Source organism: Coregonus lavaretus (genome assembly GCF_964263955.1).
Source record: "Coregonus lavaretus genome assembly, contig: HAP1_SCAFFOLD_4257, whole genome shotgun sequence".
In the NCBI taxonomy this organism is placed as follows: domain Eukaryota; kingdom Metazoa; phylum Chordata; class Actinopteri; order Salmoniformes; family Salmonidae; genus Coregonus; species Coregonus lavaretus.
This window is the reverse complement of record NW_028156970.1, coordinates 16,004-33,103: the sequence shown is the minus strand read 5'-3', so window position 1 is coordinate 33,103 and position 17,100 is coordinate 16,004. Positions and strand designations below refer to the sequence as shown.

The 17,100-nt window shown below is 44.4% G+C and overlaps 1 protein-coding gene across 1 annotated transcript in view; it reads right to left on the bottom strand.

The window, feature by feature from the left end:
* The window catches only part of LOC311125980 (neuropilin-1a-like), a gene marked incomplete at its 3' end in the record, with an annotated part of 33,364 nt that extends 18,344 nt beyond the window's left edge, over positions 1-15,020 (bottom strand). Inside the window, exons 1-3 of the mRNA XM_084200003.1 lie at positions 14,328-15,020; positions 12,673-13,107; positions 10,884-11,058 (exon numbers count right to left, since the gene is read on the bottom strand). Coding sequence (XP_084056129.1) covers positions 10,884-11,058; positions 12,673-12,739 — 242 coding nt within the window. The remainder of the gene's footprint in view (positions 1-10,883; positions 11,059-12,672; positions 13,108-14,327) is intronic.
* Positions 15,021-17,100: the final 2,080 nt, after the last annotated feature.

Here is a 17,100-nt window from a genome sequence, read left to right as displayed (position 1 = left end):
TTTGAATAATTGAATAGGATCTCTATGGGGCTGCCTGCCATGACACGCAACCCTGCAGTCAGTGAGCCTTCCCTGCCCTGCACATGTTTCCTGTAATGATGCCTGATCCCATGTTCTCTCAGTGTAACTGACAGCCAATCACAGAGCAGATATACAGGGTCATCCTAGGGTCACTCTGACACTGTACAGGAAGAGTATGAGAAGAGGAAGTGCCTCTGCCGTGAAGGAATCTGTACCATACAAATTATAATAATCCCTCTCATCCATATCATTAAGATGATGATATGATGAATGCTATGATGAAGTTCATAAAACATTTGGGAGAAAATAAGAGGCAATGAGGAAGAGGGTCAAAAAGTATGACCCACTGGACTTTGTGTGGGACTAAAGAGAAGATACGGTATGACTTCTGATTTACGAGACAGCCAGCACTGCGAGCAAGACATATGTAAAAAAGAAGAAAAAAACAAGATCATTTTCAAACTATATGGCCCATTTATTGACTAATGTGAGATGCATGCTCCCTCTCTCGTGAGTAATGAGCTGTGTGTATTCTGCACAGTGGATGCTAAGAGTGGGGGGAGGAAAGGGGGAGGAAAGGGGGGAGGAACGGGGTCAAACAGAGGTAAAGCCATTGGGTGGCATTTCTACTTTTTCCTCTCCACAATGAGGAGAGAGAAAGGAGAGATGAGAAAGGAGAGAGGAGAAAGGAGAGAAGAGAAAGGAGGGAGGAGAAAGGAGAGAGGAGAACGGTGAGAGGAGAAAGGAGAGAGGAAAGGGAGAGAGGAGAAAGGAAAGGGAGAGAGGAGAAAGGAGAGAGGAGAAAGGAGAGAGGAAAGGGAGAGAGGAGAAAGGAGAGAGGAGAAAGGAGAGAGGAAAGGGAGAGAGGAGAAAGGAAAGGGGGAGAGGAGAAAGGAGAGAGGAGAAAAGAGAGAGGAGAAAGGAGAGAGGAAAGGGAGAGAGGAGAAAGGAAAGGGAGAGAGGAGAAAGGAAAGGGAGAGAGGAGAAAGGAGAGAGGAGAAAGGAGAGAGGAGAAAGGAGAGAGGAAAGGGAGAGAGGAGAGAGGAAAGGGAGAGAGGAGAAAGGAGAGAGGAAAGGGAGAGAGGAGAAAGGAAAGAGGAGAAAGGAGAGAGGAGAAAGGAGAGAGGAGAAAGGAGAGAGGAAAGGGAGAGAGAATTGGGGGCAGAGAGAAAGCGATGGAGAGAGAGAGAGAAGAAGAGAGAGAAGAAGAGAGAGAAAGGCTATGGTAGTATTAGGCTAATGGGTGACAACTTGAAAAACGCTGGCGGTCTGGGGGCGCAGGGTCAGTGTCGTCCCATGCTCCTGCCGGCAGACCAAGCCAGGCCTGTCTCCTCTCTCACTCAGCCGTCCCCTGATGCTTTTATCTGGCTCCGCACAGGCTAGGGAGCTGGCGGGTAATAGTAATAACTGTACTGGGACTTACTCAATTAAAAAGGCCCATTTGCCTCTCTCTTCCTCCCCATCCACCCTCTCCTCCCTCCCAGAAGACTGCAGCATAGAAACAGCAGGGAGTTATGGGAGGCCGGGTCCTGCTACCCCTCGACCAGGTCAGAGAGATATACAGCCGGCTGGGATAGAAGCCTGGGATAGCCTAGTGGCTGGCTGGAGAGAGGAGCAGGGAGGACAGAAGGAAAAGGGATTTTGTGCAGGGCGCCCTTTCTACTCTACCACACACACATACATAAAGACAGGGGTGGCAGGTAGCTTAGCGCTTAAGAGTGTTGGGCCTGTAACCAAGAGATCGCTGGTTCAAATCCCAGAGCCGGCAACGTGGACAAAATCTGCTGTTCTGCCCTTGAGCAAGGCAGTTAACCAACAACTGCTCCCTTGGTGCCGATGACAAGGATGTTGATTAAGGCAGCCCCCCGCACCTCTCTGATTGAGGGGTTGGGTTCAATGCGGAAGGCACATTTCAGTTGTACAACTGACTAAGTATCCCCTTTCATTTCTTTATTTCTGCTCTTGACAGGAAGCGGAAGAGGATGACGAGTCATTTGGAATGTGTGCACCACATGTATTTTGGCGTGACCAGTTATTTGACTGATTGCCAGATAGCATCTCTCACATCCTCTTCTCATGGCTGCCTCATCCCCTCCTCATTTCCAATCAAAATTCCCCTTTGTTCACACTTTAATATACTTTATTCTTCTAATGATAATGTTGTTTGGAAGCCAAATAGGCCATGCTGCGAAGGCTGTGAGGGCGAGGTGCCAAGCAGTGCATCTCTTCCACAACAACAAAAACAACGTGTGTGGGCCGAGGGCTGTAGGCCGGGCAGAGGGTAGGGGGTATGGAGGGGTTGGCATTGCCCAGTCTTTACCCACTGCCCATGCTGATTAAAGTGCTGATCTGATGGGCCAGTCTAGTGGATCCTGCCAAGTTTTTGGAAGGCAAATTAACTGGCCTTTCCTTACTGGGCCTTAAATGCACACCCTGGTCTGGCTGCCAAATTGGAGCCCATTCGCATAGAAACTAGATGCCTCTGACCATGCTTGCGTCCTAAACTGCACCCTACTCCCTATATAGTGCACAACTTTTGACCAGAGGATCTGGGTCAAAGTAATGCACTATAGGGAAAATGGTGACGCTATATGCAGCCCATGTCTCCCTCTAGCCACTGGAGGGCCCAAGGATGGCGAGGAGAGGAGGTGAGAAGCCCTCTCTAGGACCCTGTTGAGGGGTGGCGCTAGGGTAGGGTATTGTAACAGAGAGGCCACTAGCACCCCCCTGCGAAACAATCTGATCTTAAAAGGGTACTATATAACGGTGCAGAAGGGCTAAATTGACCATCCATGTGCCTATTGAGGCTATTTACGTAATAGAATTATGTTGTGAGAAAAAGGCGGTAGCTTTGTTGATTTACCTAGAAGAGATCAAGTGGGAAAGCCAACAAAGCGAGGGTTTGTTGGGTGGCTCTAACTCAATCAGAGATTAGCGGGGTCCAGAGACATCCATCACTGCCTGATTTCCCGCTGCCACTGCCTCCCGCTTGCAATCAGCCCACACACAAACATACACGCAGGCACGCACAAACACACACACCCTTGTCAACCTCCAGTGAGCTGTGAGGGCCGGGGAAACACCACACCAGCTATCGACGGACAGGATGGCAAACCACTCCATGGTGTGCACAATCACAGAGACGGATGGAGAACTACGGACCGAGGACGGTTGGAATCCAGCCGGCCTGAAATAGGACTTTCCTACCTACCGCAAAACAAAACCACTTGGCCTTCAGAGCCTCTCCTGGGTGATGCTGGAAGCTGGAAGAGCCCCCAGTCTCTGAAGGTGCATATATATTGGTCCGACATGGGCCCAACTCGCCTGTATATAAATGTACCTCGAATCCTCCACTCCTCGCCCCCCTGCAGCTCACTAAGCACAGAGGCTTTAGGGCAACAAACAGGCCTGGGAGGACCTGAGGAACAAAGGCATATCCATCAAACCCTGAGGGCCATTCAGAGCTACGGCACTAAACCAAACACGGCTAACATGCCCAGACATGGTGTATTAAGACTCCACAGACTCTACAGCTCCAACTGGCCACATCAACAGGCCTCCACAACCTCCAATAGGCCTCATCAATTAAAACAGGATTCCATAGACTCTTTCCTCTAGGGACTAGGAGGGTGGAGGGTGGAGGAGAAGAGAAGCATTGTGAGGTACTGCTTTCTACTAATCCCCCCCTCCTCCTACAGCCATCCCATAATTACCCCTTGTTTATTTTCCCCTTTTGTTGTTTTGCGTGCAACCAGAAAAACTCCATATTTAAAACAGCCTCTCTTACATGGAAACAGAGAGAGACGTGGAGGAGTAGGAGGAGAGCTAAAGAAAAACCTGTTGCTAATCATATTATGCTTATCTAAAAAGTGTTTGAGTTAAGACTGTGTGCTCGTATTGCCAATGTCTTTGGAAACAGTACAGTAATTGAATTACGAGTGTTTAATGCTTTTTCGTCTTTCTCTGGAAGTAAAATGTGTATGAATTTCTTACAGTCCACAGATCTGTGTCCAGATAGAGACAATGCTATCCTCTATCATGGGGTGCATCCCAATGGCACCCTATTTCCTGCATAGTGCACTACTTTTGACCAGGGCCCATACAGACTATGTTGGGAACTATGCACTTTGTAGGGCTATTTTCCTGGGAGTCTGTTTTGGATAAAAAGCAAGGCATACTACAAGAAATCCCTCAGCTGTCTGGGCTGCGACATCATTCACTAAAAAAGTCCATATAGGGATGCTTGTATGGCTCTGGACGGAAAAAACTTAACAGGCCGCAGCCAAACAAAACTCAGATACTAAATCATCCATTCTCAGTGAACATGGGAAGATAACTCCCCACATTAAAACTAAATCAACCTGAAACGTGATATCTTTATATGGTTGCGTAGCAGAGTTATAGGTCTCCAATTCGGCTTTTTTTTTTATTTACGACTGAGACCCCTTTCTCCTCTTATCCTTCCTTTCTTCCTCTCCTCCTCCTTCCCCTCCTCTTCCTTCTCCTCCTCCTCTGAAGTGGAGCCCTCCTGCGGTGTAGAAGAGTGGCTCGCCTCCCGGTTGTGGTGTGCGTGAGCTGGATGCGCATGAATCAAAGGAGTGACAGAGCAGCAGGGAGGACGGCAGATGTCACGGCAAGAAAGCTTTTCAATCAGGCTGCCCTTCCAACACTGGCCAAGGTGAACACTTCACTACTGGGAAACCCATCTCCTCTAGCCAGGGATAGACATGCGCGCACACACACACACACACACACACACACACACATACACACACACACACTCACACGCACACCTACACACTTACATCCTGCTCATTAGCCAAAGGACTTTGCCACCATTAACCCTTTGAGTAATTTAAGAGAGAAATGAGAGAGAGAGACATAGAAAGAGGGAGAGATAGAGAGAAAGAGCGAAAGAGAGTGAGAGAGAGAGAAAGAGAGAGAGAGAAAGAGAGAGAAAGTGAGAGAGAGAAAGCGAGAGGATTCCTACATCACTCTCTTCTTCAGCCTTTTGTCCTCTATCTTATGACAGAGGTGAACCTCTCTTTTAAACATGACCCCAGAGAGATAGTTTAGACAGGGCTTTCATCTGCTGGGAAATGCTAGTTACACTAGTTTTAATGGGTCACCGGACTGGCCAGAGGTACTTCTGTATGCTGTGAATATACCAGAAAAACAGGGCTTTCTGAAAACCTGTGTGCTCTTTTCTGTTATGGCAAGTTATGATTTGGGATAATTCAGAGCAACAACTCACCTTGAAGCAAATTGCTATCAGTGGTGCTGTTCTAATGTAATTTGAGATACAATGTACTTCCTACTGTACAACACTAGAGGCGGACCTTAGGCAAAATTACCAGGTGCATCATTTCAGCCGCTATTGTCCTACTCTGTAGTTTAAATAAACAGTGCTGCTGCTCTCTGCATTTCATCTCGTTGAGCAGATCTGCCTCTGTTATTTCAACTCTGCTTTGATCTTGTATAGCATAACTGCTTCACTGACACATACTTACACAACAGAGACCCATAAACAACTAGAAATCCTGTCTGTTAGCCAGGCTATAAGTATCTCCAAAAATTCATGTCAGCCTAAATCTCTTCCCCTGGCCCTAAGAGGTCATAGCCTGCCTGCCTGTTTTAAAAGGCCTGAACGTGCCAACAGAGAATAAAAAAGCCTCGTTACATTCCTGCCTTGTTTATTTTCCTCCATGACAACGGTGGCTGATGGACGATCACGCAGCCCACTCACCACCTCCTTATTTGCTTGTGCAGCGGACGAACGTGAGAGAGGATCTGCACCCCAAATGGTACCCTATTCCTTTTATAGTGCTCTATTGGGCTTATAGGACTCTGGTCAAACTAAGTGCAATATATAGGGAATAGGGTGGCATATGGGATGCATCCAGGGAGTGAAAGGGGAAGTGAGTGGGAGAGACAGCACACTTTATTCAGGGGATTTCTGGGGGAGTTATGGGGCACTTCCACACAGAGATGGAGCCTCTCCACAGAGGAGAGAGGACCCACTGATATCCCAACCCCAGCAGGGAGCTTCAGACCCAGCCAGGCTTGTGTGGCAGTACCGGGGAAGCAGTCACAGCAGTGAGTCCCATGCACAAACCCTCTCCTTCTTCACAGTACCCCTCGTCTACTCTGAGAGGAACAGGTGGTCTTCATTGTTAAACATGAAGTGTTGTGTTACGAACCTATGAGTCAGTCAGGGTCTTAGGATTCGTGCTGAACAAAAAGACCTGTATGAAAACAGAACTCTCCAGAACCAGTAGGGGGCTGAGTACACTTTCCCCTGCTTTTCCCTGCTGTAACTCATGTCTGTAGTCTAGGTTTATGTCCCAAATGGCACCCTATTCCCTACATAGTGCACTACTTTTGACAAGAGCCCTATGGGGCACTATATAGGGAATAGGGTACCATTTGGGTTGCAAGCCTGTAGTCCAGCAGGGCTAGCCAGGAGGAATGCCCGGCAGGGCGGGCGGAGAGTGGAGGGCAGAGGGCAGGCAGGCAGGATGTGTATTGTCTCAGACCACAGCGAAGAGTGTTTGTCTTCCCAGCAGGGTATGTGGCTCTCCGAGGGGGCTACTCGACAGGAGAGGGGAGGGGGTCATAATTAGAGAGAGGAAAAAGCTGCTTTTTCAAGCCTTGAGTTACGGGCAGTCACAGTCAGTAGCAGCGGAGCTATAGGAGCTAGGGGAGCTAGGGGACGGAGTGGGGAGCTCAGCTAGTGGGGAGCTCAGCTAGTGGGGAGCTCAGCTAGTGGGGAGCTCAGCTAGTGGGGAGCTCAGCTAGTGGGGAGCTCAGCTAGTGGGGAGCTCAGCTAGTGGGCATTGTGTGTTAGACGAGCTGAATCTTTCACTCACTGACTGACAGTCTTTCTCCCTCTCTCCTCTCTCTTCTCCCCTCTCCCCTCTCTCCTCTCCCCCTCTCCTCCTCTCCTCCTCTCTCCTCTCCCACCACAAAGGGCCTTCTTCAGAAGGCATTCCCCGAATATTTCCCCTCACCCTCCATGTCTCCTCGCCATCTCAGGACAGCATGGGCTGTCACACAGGAATTCACTGTTCTCTGAGGTCCAGCAAACACAGGACAGGCGGATAGAGGAGGGAGGAAGGAATAAGGAGACATATAGAAGGAATCATCTTCTCTCTTTTCATCTCTCAAAAACATAGAAAAGAGGAAAGAGAGACAATTTCATATAGAAAGCAACCTCTCCTCTTCTTACCCCATCACTCAATTCGAACCCCTCTTTCCGTCAAAAGGCAGCTCTACTCCTCTGCAGTCTTCACCATAGCTATGAGGGGATTTCACATTGTGTGGGCATAGAAAAAAATCTGTCTGATTTTTGTTTGGTCAGTGGATCCAAGCACATCAATGATTCATTGTGCTGTCAAAAGCATATCATATTGGTGGAATGTTGATTCCAACCAACGCAGCTTTCATAAAAAGCAACAACACACTCTGCAAGGTTTTTTTAGCCAAGGTTTTCTAAGTCTCCCATTGAATGAGATATGTTAGATTATTACAGAATATGTCCTCAATCTTTGAGAAAATTCCCCAAACAGAAACAGACAAGGTCTGTGTCCACATTAGGCCAAATTATTATTCCACTTCCTATAAGTGAAAAATGTCCGTCACTTGGTTATGACTTCATATCCAGCCAAACATCCATCTCTCAATGAGACAACATAACTGCCACTGTCTGGCGGACAGTATTGTCATTGTGGTGAACCTGAGTACACAGAGGGCAAGCTCACGGAATATACGTTTACTCAATTTTGCCTTGTCACCAAGAAAGCGGTTCATTCCACTGAAGTTCAGTTCAGAGCGAATTGACTCCAAATATTTGTCTTGACGGGCCAGGCTTTTACCTCAAACTTCATTAGGTTTGTGAGAGCTACAACGGTGGAGCAACCCAGAAACACAGCATGAGAGTCTATACAATGCTGCATGGAAAGGTAAACATTTCCCACATTTCAATGGCCACTTAGTCCTTATCTACTGATTAACTGTTTTCCTCCAACTCTCCACTCTCTCAGGATACGAGTTGTAGACCGAGTCTGTGTCCCAAATGGCACCCTATTCCCTATATAGTGGAGAACACAGGGCCCATAGGGCTCTGGTCAAAAATGGTGCACTATGAAGGGAATAGGGCGCCATTTGGAATGCATACCTAACCTTCCAAACAAATCCATCAGCCAGTCACATGTGTAACAATAGAGGTAGCCTCAGCCACTGCCGGTTTTTACAAGCATTTTCAGCTTGCTTTTTGTTTGGTTGGTTGATAACGGCCATGTAGGAGCACATGTGGAGCATGTGTGTTCCATTTGGACCAATAATTAGATTGCAGGGGAGCGCACTGAGGCTTGCATTGTAGCTGCCTGCGTACCCCCTACCCACTGGTCAATCAGATAAGCAAGGCAAGGCTCCCATTCTGGGACTGGCCTTCATCAGTTCCCATTATGCATGGGGTGTTTGTCTGAGTTGAGCTGCGACTGGATGGCCCATGGAAGTCTGATTACTGCTGCTGTACAAATCACATCAACCGAACCGCTATCTACCAACACAAAGACACCATGGCCATGAAGCACATACGTATCTCTCCCTCCCAAGCCTTAATTGACTTATCTACATTATGACATGTCCCTCTAGCTATTAACACAATGAGCGGCCTTCACTTTACTAAGCACCATTAGGCTACTTGAGTTGAGACTTAGGGCTGAGAAAAAAAAGAGAGCCTAATTGAATGACTGCATCTTAAACTGCAGCCTATTCCCTATATAGTGCAATACTTTTGATCAGAGCCCTATGGGCTCTGGTCAAAAGTAGTGGACTATGTAAGGGATAGGGTGCTATTTGGGACTTTGCCAATGTCACTGGCCATCTTCCTCAGCCAGTCTAAAGTGAACACATAAGTGGAAACTAGTGGAACTAAAGTCCCATGAAAACTGCTCAATTAAAACATTAAATATGAAACGCTACCAGACCAAACAGAGCAGAGGAGAGGTGAAGAGCCTTGAGGTCAAGCTGACCCTGTTTCTCCACTGTATATTACTGCATCCCAAATGGCACCTTATTCCCTAGAGTGCACTACTTTTGTCCAGAGCCTTATGAAAAACCTTATGGACTCTGGTCAAAAGTAGTGCACTAAATAGGGAACAAGGTCCCATTTGGGACGCATATGACTGCATGAACCACACGAATCACTTGTGACTTGATTAAGTTTCAAAGACGTCTCTGCAGGTTAGTTGTTGTTAGTGTGTTTCCCTCTAGCACTGTGGTTTATAACCTGTGACCACTCTATGGGTAGCATTACACTGTAAAAACACTGTAAACCCTGGTTCTGCTCCAAACATAATAAGCACGTTTGGCAAAGGTGGGAACAAGGAAAATAACATTCTCTTTATACACAACTAACAAATGTACAGAGGGACAAGCAATTAACTGCATGGCAGGTCAGCCCCAACATGGAAAACAGAAAACTTCAATGGGACGTGGACTGAAACGTTAGAACTCATTTGTAAACAATACGGAAATGATCAAACTTGAAGTTCACCGAGGACATTTATTTTCAACTGAAAAAAGGGAAGCCATAATGCATTTTGTGCCTTGAGGCTGAATTCCTTGTTTTTTTGTTTGAGTGTTTAAACACAGGAAACTCATTCCTGGTTAATTCCATTAACAAAAGTATTGTTTCCTCTTTCTGTATGTCCACACACACACACACACACACACACACACACACACACACACACACACACACACACACACACACACACACACACACAGACACAGAAACAGACACAAACACACACACATGCAGTAACCTTGTGTCTGGGGAAATTTTAACACTCCCTGGGTGATTAAATCTGAGCTAGGAAAAGTCAGGACCATCAGGACCCTCCTCTGGAAGACAGCAGTGGTCAACCAGGCAGTAAATCACAGAATGGCCCTTTATAGAAGCAGTAAAGCCATATATACCCAAAGTGTCTTTTTTTCACCAAACTTTTAACCTAAATCCAATGACATGGTTCAAATTATTGTTGATTTCACTTTGAATCCACATTAGTTGACAACTCAATCAAATGTAGATCAAAACTAGTGGTTGAACTGACGTCTGTGCCCAGTGGGCAGAGATTATGTTAAAACAGTACAATCTATGGGCCTACATGGTATTCAGCGAAAACACAAAGGGCATAGCAGGGAAAGAGCTTGGACATAGTGCATAGTGGGGATACAGTAACAGTATCCAGCCCTGTTCACTCTGTGTTCTCTAGCTGCCCCTCCAGTGTAAACAAAGGCTCAGAGGGAACACACACACACAGGGAGCCGGGAACAGGGCAGAGACAGAGGGAAAGGCAGCCAGCCCAGGCTGAGACATTGCTTCACCTCAGGGCACCACTGACACAGGGAGGCAGCAGGCTCATCACATTACTGTGGAGCTCCGGTTTCATAGCCTGGCTGCCTGGCTTAGACCAGGTTAACCGTTTGACCTAGTGTGGCGTAACACCTTAAAGCTTAAATGTCAAACAAGGATTTGTAACTGACCCAGAAAAATGGGTAATGATGACAAAAGGTGGACTGATATGGGAAGAGAAACGTATAGAAGCTTAGATTTCCACTAAATGGGCTTACTTCCTCAATAGAAAGACCTATGTGAATATGAAAAACATTCAGAGTAAAATCTCTCTCAGACAATGACAAGAAAATAAATTCTGAAGCAAGTATCTTTTTTTAACACTCCTTCTGCCTCACACATGAAGGCAGCGTTGCGCTCTAAATAATTCCATGGCCACTAGATGGCGGGCTTTCATGTAAAATATGCACGAACGGAGTAGAGGGCAGCCAAGCCAACTTACTTGCACTCTCTGTCCTCGAGATCAAAATGCGGGTTAAAGTTGATTAGAATTCTCTGGTGAGGTCCAGGCGCTGTTATCACCCAAACGCATTTCTGAGATGGCAAATATGATGCCGGATAGCCAGGTGAGGTGAGGTAATTCGCATTCGTTATTCTGATGTTGTCCCCACACTTGTCTGCAAGAAAGAAAGTGGAGAAAAGACAGTCAGCACAACATCCCAAAGTGACACAGATACAGGGATTCAAATTAGTAAATAATGTTGGCTAGAATTGAATGCAGAAAGAGTGTGTTTTAATCAAAATATTGTCCAGATGAAGATGGAGAGTAGGCCTATACGCGTTTTCAAAATCAAACTGGAGTCGAACATGATTGTTTGAATAATTGTTATAAATATATATTTAGGCTGATAAATTACAAGCCAACTCCATAGAAATATATACCCACGGTGTCTAAATAAATACCAAACAAATGGAATATGCGTTTTGGCTACTTTGGATAGGTCTACCTGCGTAAAGACACACGGTAAAGTCAATAATTTCTGACCGTCATTGCGCTAAAGATTATGAATTTCTCCCACATTTTGATAAATGTGTTATATTTACTTTTCATTGTATTAATTTGCTCAGTTAACACAGTGTGGTACACATTTTATTTTACAGGCCTATAGAAGGATGGTATACAATACAATTGTTCACAAACATTATCAAAAGTTTCGGCTATAGCCTACTGTTAATTTTAATGGTTTGTGTTGGGCCAAAACGGTTGATGTTAATCACTTGTCATTTAAAGTAAAAATGATTTTTCAAAAATAGGCTACTTTAAAAATCTGTGAAATGTCACCAACAGCTATTATCTAGAACAACTCATAATGACAGGGAGTAATGGATTAATGTAGCGGACAGGGAGCTGCTGTGGCTGTACCGGGGTATGGCTGAGCCTCCATGGGAATGGCACATATGGTGCCATGCGACTTGTAGACAATGTGTCATATGGCAATAACGCCAAACAATTAAAAATGATAGACTCTAGTTTTTTCACAATTTATCTGTGAGGCGCATAATTGATTTGTGTTTTGGGGGTAGACTATGTATTCATGAATACATAAAACCAAATATCTATGCCATCTATTTTTCGTTTGCTGAGTAATCTATATTAACGAATGATGCTCGTAATGTTTGTTAGATTCACGCAGATCCTTATAAAACTTGTTTTCCTTTTCATACAGACCAATTCTCCAAGCGCCGGAGAATAACGAGTACTTTCTCGTGTCTAGAGACAAGCCACTTCAAGTAGCCCAAATTAGCCTCTCAGTTTATCTTCATTTATGTGTGCGCAATCATGCTTTTCTATTATAGCTACCATCTGCCATGTAAAGTACTTGAAAATGTGTTTTGAATAGGATACAATGCAATGTTCAAGGGAATTGGAAATATAGCGGTTCATTCTTTCTTATGTCTCTCTTTTCATTTTATCGTAAATGAGTTTGCTCATAGTGGAAACGAAGCAATGAAGTGCCGCCTACATGTATTTGCTACAGCAATGAAAGAGGGAAGTACCCTAGTACTAGGCTACTGTGGCCAAACTTTTTATAACATTTGAAAAATAGAACGACCCACACTACAGTAAAATACCTGTGACAATGGCAGCACTAACCCGCGGGGAAGACAGGCAGGTGAATGCGTAACGAGTCAGAAAACATCCGCGGAGGTTTAGAGACGGTTAATCCTTAAAAACATCAGGATAAGTATGCTAGCCCAGCACAGCCGAGGGAATATCAGTTGTCACTTACCATTTTTGAAAGCCTTAGCGACGAAGAAGATTCCCATTAAGAGGAACAGCACTAATCCACAATGCATCCTTGTTTTGTTAGAAACAAAATAAAATGAGTAAAAACTAAATAAAACTCCTCCCAAGATTTTTCAGGTCCTGTTATTCTTCCTTATTTTCAAGCTTGGGCCGAAAGAAAACAAATAAAGCAGAAGTGTCTTGACTAAAGCAGTTGAAATGTGTCTGGATATGTCTCAGGTCCGCTGCTGTATCCTGTCATTCAGGTCCGGTTTCCTCTCTCTTCCAGTTGGGTTCCTCTCTTAAACGCTGGCGTTGCCATTTCCTCCACACAAGTAGTCGGAGCCAGTAAAAGAAGAAGTAAAAATCCCCGGCACCAGCACCACTCCCGTTTCAACACCTTGGAAACGATGACCAGGCAAGAGGTAATCCGTCGGTGCTAAATGGAAAGAAATATTGAGTGTAAGCAGCAGTGGTGATATTCGTTTCAAAAGTGGGCAGATTAGCAAATAACCTCGCGTTGTGCCCCTTTGCGCTCTGCTGATTCAAAAATCTGACAAGACACGAACTAGTAATACTAACATCTGGCGAAAGTCATTGCCATAATAGAGGCTTAAAACGATGTATACAACCCCTAAATTGCGACCGCTTTTCTCTTTTGAGCGGGTGTGCTGCCTGCTTCAGCCTGGTTGCTCGAGCCTAAATCTCAGAGGTCTCTGATTGGTTTGATTACAAATATGCATAGCCCAACCTATGGACGCCACCTCTCTCTTTAAAAGCGGAGGTCTCCGTTCCTGTTCCGAGACTCACTCTGTCTCACTTGCAGATCACCAGCCAGACCTGAAAGTGACAGCGCACACGGACTGTCACACTGTCACTGGCTACTGGATGTCACTAAACTCCCAAATCAACAACGCTAACAAACAGCTCAACTGGAGGACAATAACATAGACCACTACTGCCTCCAAAACCTGTATTTTTGTGTCCCAAACGACATCTCTTAAAGCCGCTCTGCTAATTCTGAATTCAATGGAGCTCACTAGGAGAGAATAGCCTCCTTCAAATGCTATTTGGTATTCAATATCGAATTATCATTCAAAAGAAGAAATATTGATTCGCAATATTAATAGATTTTTACCACATCTATGTTTACGCATCAATGGGCTATGTAGATATCTTAGTTAAAGCATGAATCACGATAAAGCATTAATAAAACGTCACATTGAGATTTAGGGGAAATCAATTGCAGTGCAAAGCATCAAGCAATTTGCCTTTTTAGACTATCTGTCCTTATGGCACTGCACAAAAGGAGGAATTGCATTCAATATGAAATGCTTTCGACTAGCTGCTATGCTCACCAAGTCACAAAATAAAACGGAGTGCAACTACTATGACACGAATCCAAGGGCGTCTAACATTCCTTACATGTGACACTGGAATCTGAATTACAGAGTAATTCAACATTTCAAGCAATACAAAACTTGCACATTCCCTGCGTTCTATGCTGTTCAGAGAGATAGTAGCCTACTTCAATGCAGTGTATTTTTAACACAATGTGAATGAAAGCTAAGAGCCTGCATCACTCAGTGTTCTTCATATAGCAAAATTGTTCTGTCTCTCCTGATTTCAAGCCATGTAAAGAATACAAATGGCAATCACCTGCGTCTCGTAGACTCACTCACAACCCCATATGTATCCAATATCGAAGCGAAGCAGCTTTCGGCAGGCTGACAGTTTCCCCTCTCTTTTTCTCTGTCAAAGTCTCCACACCTCCTTCCAAATCCGTAAACCTCAAAACCACCACAGGAAAGGACAGGTCTCCACAGCTGACGAGGGAGGAAGTCAATTCCCAATTATTTCCCCAGTCAATCAGTAGCCTGTAGTACGCCGGAGCCGGTCCGGGCAACCTTGTAGCTCAGCACCTCTCCGCTCCGCGCAAAGGCACGCACCCGCTGCCAATTCCTTCCCGGAGACTCAACTCAGCTCACACACAGCCAGCTATCCGCTGCTCTCACTAGTATGAAGTGAGGGATACGGGATTTGTGCTTACAATGAGCAGCACGGCGCCGGTAAAAGTCAGTCTAAAAATATCACCCAAGGTTACAAAATGTCAATATCCTATAGATCATTGACTGCTTGAATCGAATTTAGCATTTCTTATTCCTCTCTCTGTACTGCGCGTCACGCACCTCTCTTGTTTCTGTGCTCGGCTACTGTAGCTCTGATGAGAACGCAGGGTTGGTTTGGAGTGTCCGGCGTCTCGAGACCCAGCCAACCAGTCACACGCCCATTTACCAGGGGGTTGCCTCGACAATCGAGATGTAGATTCAACTGCCTGCCTCTCTTATCGCAGTCTACAGAATAGACTGAGTCACATTAGAGATTAGGACACATCTGAACACACCCACAACATTAGCACTGATAATACAACTGCCATTCATCTTACTCATACGTTCAAGGCTATTATTGATCATTTTTGTGTAATGATCTACTAATAAATAGCCATTGCCCCAAACTGCATTCTTACAGTCTATATGGACCTTGTATGAACAGTCTTCTGAAATGCTCACATTGAATGTGTTGAAATTCACACTTAATATTGACTAGCAGTCTGGTATAGACTTATTTGGTAGCAGGTACACTCTTAGATAAAAGGGTTCCAAAAGGGTTCTTGTGCTGTCCCCATAGGAGAACCCTTTTTGGTTCCAGGTAGAAACCTTTTTGGTTTCAGGTACCATTTTGGGTTCCATGTAGAACCCAAAAGGGTTTTACCTGGAACCAATAAGGGTTCTTCAAAGGGTTCTCATATGGGGACAGCCGAAGAACCCTTTTAGGTTCTAGATAGCACCTTTTTTCTAAGAGTGTATAGCCTACCATTGAGAGACCTGGGCCAGGGAGCGCATATAGGGCACACGCGATCCTGTAAGTCTGGAACTTGCTATTGGCCAGAAGTGACCCTGTGTCATGATATTAATAATATGGATATTGTGAACATAAAACGAGTTATTGATTGATATGATAATTTAAACAAGCTGAACTCCTATATGTCAACGTTAGAAAGACCTTTGGAGATTGTTAGGCTATTCACTAAAATATATTTAACTCCCATTGCCTTCATATTGAAATGAATCACATCAAATGCACAAAAATGACATCCCGCCCTGATATTTAGGGGGGTTGAATACATTGACTCAGACTGCATTCTAAACACACCAGGGTGGCACCCAGGTTGGAGGGTCTGGGAGCTGGAGTGTGGAATAGTGTGATCGCAGTAACCACAGTAGGGAAACCCAACCGTAGCTCTCTCCGGCCTGTAGGTGGTGTCAAGAGAGACAACCTGCTGGGGAATTCCCTTATGTCTAATAAGACTTCTATATTTACAAACAAGTGTATACTTATGATTAGACTCTTGGGTCTTCATTTAATTAAAATCGCTATGCAGAAATAATTATTTCTCTTTTTCAGGGAAGGTAATCAAAATCAAAAACTATTTTATTTTTTATACTGTGGATATATTGTCAACTAATTACATGATCAAAAACAAGACATTAGACCTTGGATCTTTACATCAGTCTTCTTATTATAAGACTGCAGAAGAATGTAAGTATGTATAAAGGCCAAACAATGCTAAACACCAATAAAGGTCACAATGCTGAATATATACAGTGGTGTAAATACTTAAGTAAAAATCATTTAACGTTTTTCTTGTTGTTGGTATCTGTACTTTACTATTTATATTTTTGACAACTTTTACTTCACTACATTCCTAAAGAAAATAATGTACTTTTAACTCTATACATTTTCCCCGACACCCAAAAGTACTCATCAGATTTGGAATGTTTAGCAGGACAGGAAATTGTCCAATTCACTCACTTATCAAGAGAACATCCCTGGTCGTCCCAATTGGCTCTGATCTGGCAGACTCACTAAACACAAATGCTTCATTTGTAAATGATGTCTGAGTGTTGGAGTGTGCCCCTGGCTATCCATAAATAAATAAAAAACAAGAACATTGTGCTGTCTGGTTTGCTTAATATAAGGAATTAGAAATTATTTATACTTTTGCTTTTACTTTTGATACTTAAGGATATTTTAGCAATTACATTTACTTTTGATACTTCAGTATATTTAAAACCAAATACTTTTAGACTTTTACTCAATTAGTATTTTACTGAGTTACTTTTACTTTAGTCATTTTCTATTAAGGTATCTTTACTTTTACTAAAGTATGAAAATTGGGTACTTTTTCCACCACTGCCTATCACTCCTCTTCAAAAAAATTGCAAATATCAAATTGGGATGTTCTCTTTCTGTTTTGTTTTGTTACGCCATAGCCATATAAAGGAAGTGGAGCAAGATAAGACAATCATGGCCCCAACTAATGGTGCACTATTTCTAGTCTTCTTAGAGAGAGAGGAATGATCTGCTTTAT